We start from the raw sequence: 15,597 nt of genomic DNA, 5'->3' as shown, positions 1-15,597 counted from the left end.
GGGCAGCGGCAGTCAGCGGGAGAGGCAGTTTTCCAGGGCCAGAAGAGGAGGAGAGGGCTTGCTAGGAGCTAAGCTGGGTCTGGACAAAATCAGCCTGCATTTGCAAAACACTGAGCCTGACTTAATTAATGGGACATGCTGGAGGGTGGGAAGAGTGCAGTAAACAACCATGTCATAGAATCATGGAATCACGGAATCATAGAGGTTTGGGTTGGAAGGGACCTTAAAGATCATCTATTTCCAAACCCTCTGCCATGACCAGGGACATCTTCAACCAGATCAGGTTGCTCAGAGCCCCGTCCAACCTGACCTTGAATGTTTCCAGGGATGGGGCAGCGACCACTTCTCTGGGAAACATATGATTGAAGGGATGAAGGGAATAAGATGGGCAATGAAGGGTTTTCCTTCCCTTTCTCCCCTTGCTTTCTCCCCATGCCTGTGTGAAAGGCAGGAATCTCTGCTAGTATTCAGGGTATACTCAGATTTCCCAGGCAGATTTGACCAAGACCCACAGAGGCAGCCACATGGATGAGCTGGGGCATCCTCCTGTGGCTCCAGAGCTGCTTGGAGGCTAGCAGATAAAGTGAGCAGGGGTGGGCATGGGTCCTCTTCTCAATGGAGAAGAGCTGCTGGCGGGGCTTTCTGGAGCTCTGTGCCCAACAGCACCCACAGGTGACATGGAAAAGTGGCACGAAGTGGGCTGGGACACTCAAACCCAGCCTGCAGCCAGGCAAGGTGAAGAAGGAACTCTCGCTGCAGGTTGCCTTGGCAGGAGATGGGTCATGAAATTCAACATTGATGAGTGCAAAGTAATGCACCAGGCAAAGAGACACCCACAATGGGCTTTAAACACGCTATGACTGCTTGAAGAGGTGCCCAGGCTCGAGGGCAAACCTCACGTTAGGTGTTTCCAGGAAGGCAAGAGTGAGCGAAGGAGGGCATCACTTCCAGCTGTGTGTTTGGGGGTGTCAAAGGAGGACATTGCTTCCAACTGTGCTTTTGAGAGTGTCATGCAGCTCTGGAAAGCACGTCCCCAGGAAAGCTGTGTTAGATGGCACAGGGTGGCCAGTGGAGCGGCTCAGCTGCCCAAGAAAGAGAGGAAGGACAGAGCAGGGGTCTTCCACCCAGAAAAGGGGCAGCTCAGGAGGGTGTGAGGCCTGCAGGCTCGGGGCCACCTGAAGAAGATGAATAGGAAGCGGTCCTTGCTGTGGGCTAGACCCATCCTAGAGGCTGGGTCCAACCCAGGGGGGGAATTCCCACCCTGCAGACCTCTTTGCCATGCAAAAGGGTCGAGGAGCTCCTTCTCCTCCACCCGCAGCATGGAGGAGCTGGTGTCCCCTTCCCTAGGGCTGCAGCAGAGTTCTTGGCACGTCCCTTATGTTTAATGAAGATTTCACTCTCTTTGGACACGAGGTGTGTCAGTGACGCTTGCGCTGTCCCCGTCAGTGGGCACCGCTTCTCCATTAAGGCTGTGACAGTGTCCATGTTCCTCCTCCTGAATCCGGTGGTGGTTCCCACCAGCCAGTGGTGCAGCTCCTGGACCTGCAAACCACAGAGTGCTCCCAGTGACACCAGCATAGCCTTTGAGGCGCTGACCCTCAAATTTCTGCTGTAGTAGAGCACCTCAGAACTCCCTAGCATGTTTTAATGACTGATGACATAGTACCGTCTGCACACCGCCTTATATAGTCCTCCCTGACACTTTGGATTTTATCCCTACATCATCCTTTTGATGGTTGGAGCTTTTCCAGCAAAGCAAAATTCTTTTGGAAAATGCTGGTCCCTGGAGCGCCACATGTTTTGGTTTGTTCTTTCAGTACCTCAGGTTCAGTGAACTCTCGCTGGTGCCCAGGCCAGGTCCATGGGGCTCTGCCTAGCCTCTCTGCAGAACATTCCGGGATGGGGGACCTTCTCCCAGCACCTCCATCTCCAAGCTCTCCAGCTTGGCTCCAGCGGTGCTTGCACAGCAGGGTGCTCGGTCCCTGCTCAGGGTGCCCCAGACCACCAGCTCCTCCACACAGGACAACCCCCAGCAGGTTTCTCATGCCTCTTATGGGGTCTGCAGGTAACCCCCCCCCCCCCCATACCACCACCTCCTGAGGGAGCTGCTTGGGGTCAGCCCTGTGGGATTTCCAGGAGGGAGGTCAGCATGGGGAGGTCTCACTCCTGAAGGGCTGGTGAAGGGGAGGGGGGGGTTGAACACATTTTCCCCCACTAACTTCAGCCATCTCAGGCTATTTCAAGGCCATCTTCATATCCTGCCCTTGGCTTTTGCTGCAGAGGGGATGCTCCAACGCTTTATTTCTAACCTGGCTGCTGGTCCTCTCCTCCTGTCCACCCCATCACATTTGGGGTTACCTCTCCCAGCCCCTTCTAGCACCACAGGAGCAGCAGAACATGACAGCCAGGATCGGTCTGCACCGCAAAGGAAAATCCCATCCCACTGTGCAGGGATATTCAACAGCTTTGTTTGGATGGTGGGTTTTAATTCCAGACACGGCTGAGCTGTCCCAGTCCCCAGGCCACAGATGGTGACAGCCCCACGGGGCTCGCTGTCCTCCGGGGGATTTTATCCCTTCTCCCCAGGCACCCAGGTCCTGGAGAGGGCCCTGCAGACAAGCAACACCATCTCGGTGGGCTGGGAGTCAAAGCAGCTGGAAAATGCAGCCCGGTTTTGCAAACTTCAGCACTCTCCCCTGCCAGAAGGGAGCCTGTCCCTGCCCCAGCTCTGCTGCCCTGGCAGGAGGCACCCCGTTATTTCTACCTTGCCCTTCCTTTGTCACTCACCCCTGCTCCATGTCGGGAGCAAGAGAGATGCTGGAGTGCAGGTCCCATACAAGCAGGCATGGTCCCCATGGGATCCGGGTGCCTCAGGCTCCCCCCATGCCCAGACAAGTCCCCATTTGCATAGTCCGAATCAGCGAGGGAAGCGATATGGGAAACTGAGGCAGGAGAAGCGGTTGTCCCTTGCCTGCACATCATTGCATGTCCCTGCACCGCAGCTGGGTCCGTGCACCGAGCAAAGCACTATTGCCCCACGTCGTGGCACGAGCGTGGGGCAAAAACTGAGCGGAGATGCAGCAAGGTAAATTCAGTGTCCGTGCAAGCAGCCAGCTTGGAAACCAGCCCAAAGGATTGGGGGTCCCATAACCCACCTTCTGCCTGACCAAGCTGCCAGTGAGCACAGAGCACAGTTTGCAAGCTGCTGGTGCCCTCTAAAGGGAGAAGCAAAGGGAAAAATCCCCAGCAGCTTGGCCCCAGCGCAGCAGGACAGCCACCCTGCTGCAAGACAGATGTCTTCTGCTTCAGAAACAAGGCATGGATTTTGGCAGGGGGGGCTCCTTCCACCAGCAGCACCACGCAAGCAGCCTGGTCTTGCCCCTGCTCCAACCCTGCCTGCGAGAAGCCAGGGCTGCAGGGCAAAGGGACCTGATTATCAAAGCCCTGGTGAGCACAAGAAAGCCACAGAAACCCGGAGAGACACTTTAAGGGTATAAACTTGAGGTGGTTTTAATTTGCTTCTTGTCCTAGGGAGAGTTGTACAGCTCAAAGTGGCCAAAACAAATATGTGCTTCATCAGGACTGCGTTGTTCCTCAGCCCGCCAAGATTGCCACCCTGGCACGTCACCCACTGCAGGGGCCAGCCCATCTGCCGCAGCAGCCCCAAAACTCCATGCAATGGGGGCAACACCAGAAAATGGGGCTGTTTGCTGGGTCTGTGCTGCTTGGGAACAGGGAGGGGAGATGTACCCACCCTCCTGGGCTGATGGAGAGCAGATATTATGAGTGTGAGTGCTCCAGAGCAGAGGCTCACCTTCCTCTACCTTCAACATTTCTTATTAAAGACATTCAGAAATGTGGCAAAGATTGTCTGCACCATTGGCAGGGCTTAGGTGCTCATATGCTGAAAACATCTCCATTTCTCTTTGCATTAAACGGCTACTGAAACAGGGTCACCAGAACTGGCTGTTCAAAATATGTCCTGGAAAGGCCAAGATATTCTTGGTGCCTTCATGAGAGTGCTGGGGAGGTGGAGGGAGAAGGAGCCAGGAAAGTGATTGAAACGTCTCTTGCCTCTGTTACACTGGATGCAATATTTGCCAGCATGGTTTAAAGCTTGGAAAACCACCCTGGTGTTCTCAGGAAGGTTTCTTCACTATGGGATTCTTTTGCATCTGTTTTCATTTGCTTTCCTGTGCTTAAACCCTGCAGGGTGTATTCAGGCAGCCCTCTTTTCCCTGCCTGCAGGTCAGTCCTGCCAGGCACCGAATCTGCACCGTGCCCTCCACACACCACACTTCTGCACTTGAGGACGTGCTAGGCAGTGACAAAGCATGTCCCAGGCTAAAAATAGACCCCACGTTGGGTATTTGTGGTAAGATCACCTCCCCTGCCAGCTCCCTGCCAGGCAGCCCTTTGGAGGGGATGTGGAGTCATCTCCTGAGGACGGGGTTTGGTAACCCCTGGGCTGCCTGTCTGCTGCCATCACGTTTCAGGGACTGGGGAGAAGAGGGTGAGGTTTCCCCACGAAGGGGAACCACCTTGTAGGGTTTGGTGCTTGGACCGTGCTGTGCACGGAATAAAGACCAGGGGTTTCTCTACATGCCAGGGTGGCTGGAAGGATGAGTTTGTCTTAGAAGTCTTGGCCAGGGCAAAGAAAATAAGAGACATTTATCTGCGGCACTGGCTTCGATGTGCAGGGGAGCTCCAGGGAACTTCAAGGACAGGGTTATGGAGCTCCTCCAGCATCTGTGGGGAGGGGGCTGGTGATGCTGAGGGGCTCAGGCTGATGTCGAGGAGCTGCAGAGGGGTCTCACAAGAGTGTGAATAGGCAAAAAAAGTCTTCACTTGGCATCTAAAATGTTAGACTCTGAGTTGGCCGTGGTCCAGAGCCGTCAGCAAAAGGACGATTTGGGCTTGGCCACCTCGGGTGGGAGCTGTGAGCTGAGGAGAGCAGGCAGGGGTGCTCCATGAACCCCATCAGCCCCCACAAACCCACCAGAGAGCTCACAGGAGGAGGGTGAGGGGTGACATACCCACAGCCCCTCTCTGTCATGCAGGCGGGTGGGCAGATGCTCTGTTTCCACTCCTGCAGCATCCCTCCGCGTGCCTAAAAGCAATCTCAGGATCAGATCCTGGACCTGCAAGGGGTGACCCCTGTGATCTGCTGATCTCTACCCAGCCTGGCCCTCTGCACTAAAGATCTCAAACCTCTTGTTTAATTCAGGGGTCCATCGTGTGATACAGCACCCAGACAAGAACTTCCCCAGGACACCTCAGCAGCCATGCCTGAGTCAACATGCAAAGCCCTTCCAGGGAGACAAATGAAATTTGGTGGAAATGATGCCATTAATTAATTTTGTCTTATAGTTCAAATAAATAGATCTCTCTTGCTGTTTGGCCTTTGCACCACTGGCTCAAAGTGACTTTCTTCTTTGTGGCTGCTGCAAACATCCTTCCCACCCCATAAATGCTGCGTGGTTGATCTTGGCTGAGGAACAAGCCCTAAAAAGCATGCACAACTCTGTCTCACTGCGAATGATGACCTGACAGGAGTTTAAAGTGATTTTAGTAACGCACTAGAATACATGAAGACTTTCCCTGGTGTGTTAAACCCGAGCTTTTGAAGTGCTGCAGTAGTAAGTCCCCATCAGCTTGCTCTAACTGGATGAAATGTGCTGGCTGGGGAGTGAGGAGGAGATAAGTTTAAAAGGGTTATTTCACTTCAGATGTCAGCGAGTGGGGGAAAAAAGTCAATAAAAAGCTACGAAAAAAACCATCTCTAGGTTTCCAAAATAGCTGCTACAAAGAGCCCCTCATTGCTAAGCTACTTTTGTGTTTCGAATCAGGCATGGGAATCAGACAGGAGGCTGGTTATTAACCAGCTGAGTAAGGAAGAGCCCGGGGATGTGGCTGGGGCGGAATTGGGGCAAGGACGCAAGGCTGCTCCTGTCCCTGGCAAGGCAGCAGTGACCAGGGCTGAGCTGGACCTCCGGCCTCTGCCCTCCCAGCAGCTCCAAGCTGGGGAGGAGACGGACATCTGCCTGTAATGGTGCAGAAGTGGGGCCAGGACCCCTTCTCCAGCCCCGTGGGCAAAAGCCACAGGCTGACACGCAGGGAAATACTCTTCAGAGGTAAGCAGATATTTCTCAAACACTGGCACAGCTTGCAAGGGTGCTCACTGGTGGCCCAAAGGTGCCAGACCCCTCATGGATGGGTGGCATATGGGGACAGAGCCCCGGTCGTCAGCATCAGTGACAGACTCTGTCCGTGCCCTACCATGTCATCCACTTCCAAAATCACAGGAGAAAATATGTCTTCTCAAATAAATTAAGCAGGGCTAAGGCTGTGTGCTGCCCCTTGCCCACACTGGGACACTGTCCTACCAGCCCTGGCATGGCTTAACCCATCCTAACGTGCTCTCCACAGTGCATGAGCCCTCCCAGAGGATGGAGGAATTAAGCTCCCCTTCCTCCTAGCAAAGCACATCCTCCCTCGACTCATTGTCCTTGTAGTCAGTCATCCTGAGAGTAGTTTTCTTCCACCAGTTTCTCTGGTAGCTTTTTGAAACCATGTCAGATTTTGCTGTGCACAGCATCCTGGGAAGGGGACTCCAGTGGTTTGGAAGAATTACCCCACTGGGTTTGCTTTGAACCTGACAATGGCCACCTCTTGTGGTCCTGTTCAGCTCTTCTGCGGGATGAGACAGTGAACAACCGACCCCACCAACCCCCTGTCCTCTCTCTTCCAGGCTGATGGGCTCTGTGTTGCATGGCTGTTTCTTGCACGGATGCCACGTGGACCTCCAGCTGCTCCAATACCCTTCCCTGAACCTTCTCCCGCTCCAGCATCTTACCCTCTCCTGCTCCTGCTCCATCATCTCCTCCTGGAGGCAGGACAGCCATGCCATGCACAGGCAGCAGGGAGGGCAACCCCCCATAGGCTCCCAATGCTGCCTGCTCTGCTCTCCACTCTTTTCCTAATTATTCCTGGGGTCTGCTTTGCTTTTTTGGCCACTGCCAGCCACCCGCCCGCTGTAAACCCATGGTCTGGCTGCTGGGTGGTACCACTGGGCTGGGAACCCCATGGGTGATTTAGCAGCATCTTCCCCAGAGACCCTCCTGCAGCCTTGTCTTCGTTACCTGGATGATTTCATGCTGTCTGCAAGCTCATCATCCCGTCTGAGGTCACTGGTGACTATGCTGAAGTCTATGTGCTCTTCCCCACCATTGCAACACTTCAGCAGTCATCCCAACCCAGGCGAGAGGGTCCTGGGTGACCCCCCACCACCGCGAACAGAGCCCAGACTGGGACAGAGGTTCCCTTCACCCCCGGCAGATGCAGCAGCGTCCATGGGCAGGGACAGAGCTGGGGGGGCATTTTGCCTGCCAGACGGTGAGCCCGTCAAACGGAGCTAATCCCCTGCCTGCCCGCAACCTCAGCCCATTGATCATCCCAAATGGCAAGAGGAGCTGCGTGGTGGGCAGCTGCCCCCTCTCCTTGGAGGCCATGGACAAAGAGCATCCCTGCCACACGCGGCAGGTCCCCACGGCACACAGAGCCCGAGACAGCCGGCAGCTCCCTCTCCTTTATTTTCCTGTTGCTCCACTCCCAGCTGGAAAACTCGGTTTCCACCGCAGGCAGGGTGGACGCCAGCGGTTAGGCTCGGTACTCGAAAAAGCTGTCTCGGGTCTCTCTCTCTTGGGAGGTGACTCTCTTCCCCGAGGGGAAGGTCTGGTAGGTCCGCAGGTTCACCGGGGACACTCGCAGCAAATGCCAGCGGGTCTTCACACTGAGCGCTGGGCTGGGGAGCAACAGGGCACCAAGGATGGTTACAGAGGTGCAGGCAGCAGGTACGGAGGTGCAGGCAGGGGTTACGGAGGTGCAGGCAGGTGTTACGGAGGTGCAGACAGGTGTTACGGAGGTATGGGCAGGGCTCAGCCATAGGGGTGTGCTCCAAGGGCACTGGGGCACCTGCAGTCCTGGCACCGTTCACCCCAGCAGAGTTGCAGAAGTAGGCGAGCTTGCAGCCCCAAGAGAATTCTTCTTTTGTCCCCACAAGAGAACTTGTTCAATCTCACCTTGTGCAGGGCTAATGTAACCCCGGGGCTCCCAATTCCTGAGCTCCCGCTGGCTCTGCCTGCTCCTGAGCCCCTCACATGCACCCAAAGTCTTGCTGTCACGGATCGCATGGGCACAGGTATTGCTTACTGATCAGCGCAAGGAAAACAGAGGCAGAACTGGGATATTTTGTCTGTGCCATGATGCTGCAAGGCCAAGCGATGCTCTCCTGTTCGCAAACACCCACGACCTCCAGGCCACAAATACTAATGCAGACCACTGAATGGGGAAGGACCCTGGGGATGGGGAAGTGTTTGAAGGGATAGAGGGAAAAGACAGATTACTTTTGAGGCCACCACTGCTTGTGGCCTTTTGGGGACACGTTGCCTGTCCCTCCAGGAACAGGTCAAAGTCAAATCATTTCTGTGGACACGAGTCAGGGAGCAGCAAGGTCCTCAGCAACAAGGAGCAGGGGTGCGTTAGCAGCAAGTCAGGGTCAGGATCGGGTCTGAAGACAGTGTCCAGGGTCAGACACAGCCCGAGAGCCACCCAGCAGTGGGTAGGTCCGAGGTCAAGCCCAGATCCGGGTCCAGGTTGGAGTGGAGGAGGTCCAAGACTGGGCGCAGAGCCAGCTGTGGCACAGCTGCAAAGGCGGGGGCCGGTGATAAATGTGCGGCTTAAAAGCAGAACCCAAAGGAAAGGAGGTGCCAGCCATCACCTCCAGCTTTGCTCACAACAGCTCTTATCAGCACTGGGGCTGACCTTGGCCTCTGCCAGCTAAACTCCTGGAAGGGGGATGCGCTCATGGCCCCGACGGCATCTGTTTTACTCCATCCGCTTTCATCTATCCTCCTCGTCCCACACATTTCTCTGCCTTGCCATGAGACCTGGCCTGGGTGAAGGACAGCCTCCCCCACTCCTGTTTGTTTTGGATGGGCACCGAAGGGTTGATATGAAAACATGAGCCGGCCTAGATAGCTACAGCACACAGCCAGGACGAAGCGCTCCATGCCCATCAATTAACCTCTTATTTAAGCAGCTTCTCGGAGCTCCACACACAAAATTTTGCAGAGTCCCAGGCTTCCAGGGCTGGCCATAGCCAAACTCACTGCTGTGCTCACAGCATGACCATGACTTCCCATCTCGCAGCAAGGAGGGTCCAGCCACCTCCTGGGCTCTGCAAGCAGGAGAGCGGCTGGCGAGGCAGAGGCAGCATCCAGCCCCCCTGGTCGCTGCCTGCAGTGCTGTGGCCGGTCTTAGGCTCCTCTGTGCAAGGAAGACACGGACATACCGCAGCAAGGGCCACTGAGATGGGCTGGAGGACCTGATGTGGACCAACCCCACCTGGAGTCCTGCGTCCAGCTCTGGGGCCTCCAACATAAGAAGGACGTGGACCTGTTGGAGCGGGTCCAGAGGGGGGACACAAAAATGATGAGAGGGCTGGAACACCTCTGCTGTGAGGACAGGCTGAGAGAATTGGGGTTGTTCAGCCGGGAGAGGAGAAGACAAAATTGTCTACGGTTACCTAAGGGCAGGTAGCAGAGAAGAGAGGATGTAGAGATACAGGAGGCTGGAGGATGCACCTTGAATTTCGAGGTGCACGGTGATCGGAGCAGTGATAGGCACAAGTTACAGCATAGGCAGATCCAGCCAGATATAAGAAAAATATATGAAGATATTTTCTCTGAAGATGAACGGAGGGTTTTTTCCTGGATTTTGCACTCCTGTTGGACCACAGGAACACAGCACTAGAGGGCACCCGCGTATTTCTGCGGGCGGCTGGCTCCAGCTGCCTCCCACCGCAGCTCAGCTCCCGGTCCTGGACTGGCAGCTCTGTAGGTGCATTTTCAGCCCATTTCAGGTGCTATATAATCATCCCAGGAGGCCAGTGTTGTGCTCAGAGCTCAAGGCAAGAGGCTATTTTGGATGCCAGCTATAACCCGCATCGGTCCAGAGCAACACGTTCCTCTGACAGCTCCCCTGGTCCTTGGAGGGTTGAGCAGGGCAGTGGGGGCTGTCAGTGCCATGGGTGTCCATGGGTGGTGGGAAAGGTCCCAGGGAGCAGCAGAGCCTGCAGGTATCCCATAGCAACGAGGAGGGGAGGAGATGGGACAGGGGGCCCCCAGGATGCTGCTCCAGTTTTTGTGAGGGCTGTGAAATAAATAAACATCCAGGATTTCAAACACACAGCCAGGAGGATGCTTGCTTTTAAAAAAAAAACAATCCTGGGACTGCTAAGTTGGGAAAGAAGCCTCAAAGCCTGGCATGCCTCCCACTTATTCTTTCCTTTCAAGTTAATCCGGTTTCTTCTGCTCTCATTTTTCTGAAGACAGAAGGTTTGGGTGAAACAGAGAAGGAGGATCAGGTATGGGGCTGGCACCCCCCCATACTTCTCCAGTTTCATCCCACTAGCCCAGACCTTGGGATTTGGGTGCCACCATGTCCTAGGGACTGTCCACAGGGCTGTCAGTACTCACAGGTCGAGTGGATGAGGATATCTCTCCTTTTCCTTCGAGGGCAGCACAAAGTAGGGAAGGACATACAGCATCCCGCTCTTGTCCCGGTAAAACTCACGATGCTGCTGGGTCAGCTGCAGATAAAAGCAAACGCCCAGGCATTTTGGCTGAGTTCAGTGTTCCCAGTCATGTTTGCACCAGCATTTTGCAGGGATTACTATTGCAAACCACATGGCAATCACCTCCCCGCTCTAACCATGCAGAAACACCGGTCACAGCCCTGCTCCCAAGCTGCCCTGCCTCAGACACTCGGGCTGCTGCGCTAACAGGCAAATTAATAAGAAGCGTCTGTGTTCCCATCATTAATTTGGTGGCTTGGTTTGAATTATTCGTGATGCATTGTAAGGTGTCAGCAAGAAATGGGCCCTGCCGTGGCCGAGGGGGGGGGGGCTCCTGCAGCCAGCTGCTCCTCCTGCTTCTCAAATGCTGAGTTATCTCAGGTGCTTGTGCCCACAGGTCTCTGCCCACCGCTCTGCGGACAGTGCCCGTTGCATTCAAGACCCTCACCCTGTGCCCTGCCCTCCGGAGACAGGGGCTCTGGAAGGGGCAGAGCTGGCTGCTGCAATGGGGGGCTGCTCCCCATGCAGCCCCTGGGAGCGGCAGCCCCAGGTGCCTGTTAAACATGCACGGTGCACTCCCCCATTGTCCTGGTTTCAGCTGGGATGTAGTTAGCTGTCTTCCTAGTAGCTGGTACAGTGCTATGTTTTGAGTTCAGTATGTGAAGAATGTTGATAACACTGATGTTTTCAGTTGTTGCTCAGTAGTGTTTAGACAAAGTCAAGGATTTTTCAGCTTCTCATGCCCAGCCAGGGCACCTGACCCAAACTGGCCAACAGTGTATTCCATACCATGTGACGTCCCATCTAGTTTAGGAACTGGGAAGTGGGGGGGGGGCAGGGATTCGCCGCTTGGGGGACTGGCTGGGTGTCGGTCGGCGGGTGGTGAGCGATTGCCCTGTGCATCATTTGTACATTTCAATCCTTTTATTACTACTGTTGTCATTTTATTAGTGTTATCATTATCATTATTAGTCTCTTCTTTTCTGTTCTATTAAATCGTTCTTATCTCAACCCAGGAGTTTTACTTCTTTTCCTGATTTTCTCCCCCATCCCACTGGATGGGGGGGGAGTGAGTGAGCGGCTGCGTGGTGCTTAGTTGCTGGCTGGGGTTAAACCACGACACCCATGCACACACACATGTGATGCCTGGGATTAACTCCCCCCCCCAGCCAAGGCTTGTTTCAGTTTTGTGAGCACCCGAACACTCGAGCTGCCTGGAATCAAATCTGGCTGCTGAGGGGGCATCCCTGCCTCCTGCCCGTGCATGGATTTCGGGCAGCGAGCCTCACCGTGTGCAGGCAGCACATGAGGGGTCATCTCTCTGCAGCCCCCAGCAGCCAGCGGGACCCTGTGGCCACCCTGGCTCCCCTCCACGGTCCCTTGTGTCCTCACCTGGTAAAACCTGCTCAGCTCCTGGGATCGACCGCCGTCCAGGCTGAAACGGGTGCGCAGTGGGGTGCACGGGTACGGGTCCCAGTCCCCTGCTTGGCATGCCATCACGGTCTGGGGACCCTGGGGGTATCTCATGGTGGCGTTCCCACGGGTGTTTCTGAAGGAAAACATTGCGTTCGGGATGTGCCTTCAATACCTGCATGGGAAATATGGTCAACGAGGGCCGTGCTGGGGCTTTCCAGGAGCAAGGAGCTCCCTTCTCCTCCCTCGATCTGCAAAATGCCTGTGGGAGCCAGCACCCACCTCCCTGGGTTTAAATAATGCCACTTTAGCAAAAAAACACATTTGATGCACAGTGTTGCATCTGAGGATAAACTGCTGCTCAAGGGATCCTGGTGATGGAAGAACGGTGCCCTCATGACCCAGGACATATCCTATTTTCATTTTCCCTTTTAAGCACCCTTCCTTGCATTTTAGAGGTGTCCCAGGCAGGGAGCTGCTGCCAGCAGAGCAGGGTTCGCCGAATCCCAGGCTGGCCATGCACCCGAGGAGTGGGAAAGGGGAGCAGCTGGTCCCTCTCCTGGCAGAAAACCTGCAGGAAGAGGGAGAATGAATGGGACCCCTCTATTCCAAGCATGCAGACCCCCGGCATCCAGGAAAGGTCAGCACGTGTTTTGGCCAGCTGTCTTCTGGTGGCCTCACCTTCCACAAACCACGGGGTTTCAGGCGAGGATGTGGTACCAAACTAGAGCTCATTCCTAACTTGCAGCTCACAGAGGGCTCAGGGCTGATGGGGAGATGCTGCAGAGCATCTGAGGGGACCAGTCTTCTGCTGGGACGGTCCCAGAGGCCCTCTGATGCTGCCTCCCATAAAGCAACCAGGAACCTCTCTCAATCAGGGAACAGCCCCACAGATGCCCCCTTTCCAAAACCCAGGGCCGGGCTGGGGCAGGGAATTCATCAGGATGCGGTGCTGGCTGGCCCTGAGAGCAGGGGAGGGCTGTACAGACTCATTTCTACCACTTCATCTGCCCCATAAAGACGTTATTTGGAAGTTCCCTTAGCTCTTTGCACGCTCAGAGCTGAAAATCCAGTTACCACTAATAATGAGTGGTAAAAAAATAAACTATATTTGCCCCTTCAGCCACCCTGGAGAGCTCACAGGACTCTCCGTGTGTTCCCAGAGCGTGGATATATGTCATTATTCTCCCTCCAGCTTCTCGCAATGGCCGTGAGCAATTGGGTTTCCTGCAAAGCCTCATGTGTCGAGACACTGCCGTGTTTCACAGCAGTCAGTGGAAACTGCTTCTTGTCACCAAGTAAACTCACCCAAGGCATATTGGAGTTAATTTTCCTGCAGTCTGAGATTCTTTGCCTATAACCTGAAACCAGTGTTTCAGCTGGTGCAGGAGACCTTGGCTCTGAGCACAGAGCTGTACCATTCTGCAAAAGCCAGGAGGAGAAAAGGAATATCTAAGGGAAAAACAAGGAAATATAACCCTTTCCCCTTGCTGCCAGGGCAGAGAAAACAGAGCTGCCAAAGAAAGGAGATAACTGAAGGTGAAAATCAATGACAAACTACTTAGCGCATCCCCTGGTCAATGAGACCCCGGAGTTCGCTGAGTCCTGTGCCTTATGCCCCCCTCCCCAGTGATGCTGCCGCAGTTGTTTTTCGAGTCTGTGTGGATGAAACCACTGTCCTGCTGCCTGCCCCGCAGGGACTGGGCTTGGTGGCCCCAGCAGCCCCCTGTGCTGAGCCCAGTCCCTGCCCGGTCCTGCTGCGGGGACAGCACTAACACCCAGCAGACACCCCAGGTACAAGCACAAGTTCATTTGTCTGGCAGACAGCAAGATTCCAATTAGCATTCTGGGACAAACACAGGACAAAACCCCCCAGCTTTCCCATCCATTATACGCGAGTTTTTCTGCCTGACCCTGCCCAGTTCCCATGGTGTAGCTTGAACCAGGAATGACAATTTGCACACCACAAATTTGGCTCATATTTGAAAAAGATTGGGTAACAGGGGTTTTGCTCATTTAAGGACTCAAATGATTTTTCACAAGATAAGGTCATTAATATGGATTCCGCTTGCCATGGCCACTGGTGCAATAAGGCCATCAGGCCACCAGTGGCCAGACCCAGCCCAGCATCAACCGGCCACAGTTTGCTTCACCTGATCCGCAGCACATTTAAATACCCTGCCTTTCACTGAAAACACCCTCGTTCACCAACATACAGGACGGGAGCGCCCTGCTGGCCCGTTCCCTCTGCTCAGCTCTGGTTTAACAGCCAAATAACGAGCATTTCTCTTCTCTGAGCCTCTTGAGACACAAAGGGGATGACGTGCAGCTGGTGACACAGCCCTGCAATGCTGTTCACCTCTACGGGTATCAACGGGCCACAAACCCAAAGCAAAGCAGTAAAGACAGACATCTGATATGCAAGTACCCTGCTGCTTGCCACCCTGGGAATAATTGTGTGAACAGGTACAGGTGCCAAAAAACGCAGGATGCAATTTAAGCGTGCGAGCACCCATGCAGCCAGGGCACCCAGCCTGGAGCCCAGGGCAGGCAGAGCAGAGCCCAGCGCCCGAGCATCAGGCCCTGCAGCTCAGGGCGTTTGGGTGTTTGTCTCTGCAGCGTGGCTGCAGTTTGCTGTTTGCCAGAGCAGCTGAAGAAGAGAAAAGGTGAAGCATTTGGCAGCAAACCCACTTTGGGGTTGAAGCCGTCAGATGTGAACTGGGAGCGGGCTGTCAACCAGAGCGCTGGATGGCTGAATGATGCTCTCGAAAGACCAGAGGAAAAAATTTGTATACATATACATATAAAAATAAAATATGTATATATCTCCTACAAATATAGCTCTGCCTGTAAAGGAGAAATGGACTCCAGCAGCCCGGAGAGAAGCAGCCAGAGGGATGGATGCCAGCCACACACATAACCCCGCCAGCAAGGAGCCCGTGGGTGCGGGTGCAGCTCCTGGGTGCACGGGACACGCAGCCTTGGCACCCGGCCTGGCTTTATACCAGGGGAAAGCTGCCGGGGACAGGCATTGCCTGCCCAGGGCAAGGGCATCCCGCGGCAGTTTGGACCAGCCCTGGCTGCAGCAGGAATCTTTGCTTACACGAAACAAAAGGAGACATGAAAGCAAACAAGAGAAGGAGGGGGAAATATGTGATGATGGGAAGGGGCCAGGGAAGCTGCCTCACCCGAGAGGGCAGGACGAGCTGAAACTCTCTTAGGGAAGAGACATTTGGGGTCTATCGGGGAGAGGAAAAGCCCCCAAAGTCCTTCCAGGACCAGACGGGTGTTTTAGCAGCGTGCACTTGAGAAGTCTGCCTCTCTCAAAGGCTGCATGCATTATTCACTGCCCTCGTGCGATATGCATGAGGAGGTGAGAAAATCCACTGCTCTGTCCCTCTACAACCCCCGATAAAGAAGACAACCCCTGACCCGTGTAAAACAACCCGAGGAAACGCGCAGATGTGGGGTTGCAAGAGCAGAGCAGTCAGGAGATGGAGTCCCTGCAGTACTCAGCTCTTACAGCCCGTCTTAAACGCAGTCCGGCC

General features: G+C 54.7%; 1 protein-coding gene across 1 annotated transcript; it reads right to left on the bottom strand.

Annotated features, from left to right (window-relative positions):
* Positions 1 to 7,432: 7,432 nt before the first annotated feature.
* CIMIP2C (ciliary microtubule inner protein 2C) lies at positions 7,433 to 12,163 on the bottom strand. Its single transcript, XM_009930444.2, has 3 exons — positions 12,029 to 12,163; positions 10,539 to 10,651; positions 7,433 to 7,804 (listed from the first exon to the last, which is right to left on the bottom strand). Exons 1-3 carry the CDS (start codon positions 12,161 to 12,163, stop codon positions 7,660 to 7,662), a joined length of 393 nt encoding a protein of 130 aa, XP_009928746.2. The 3' UTR covers positions 7,433 to 7,659.
* Between the last annotated feature and the right edge of the window lie 3,434 nt (positions 12,164 to 15,597).

Source organism: Haliaeetus albicilla, chromosome 18 (assembly GCF_947461875.1).
Source record: "Haliaeetus albicilla chromosome 18, bHalAlb1.1, whole genome shotgun sequence".
In the NCBI taxonomy this organism is placed as follows: Eukaryota; Metazoa; Chordata; class Aves; order Accipitriformes; family Accipitridae; genus Haliaeetus; species Haliaeetus albicilla.
Note: the sequence above shows the minus strand (reverse complement) of the source record. Positions and strands in the feature narration are given on the sequence as shown.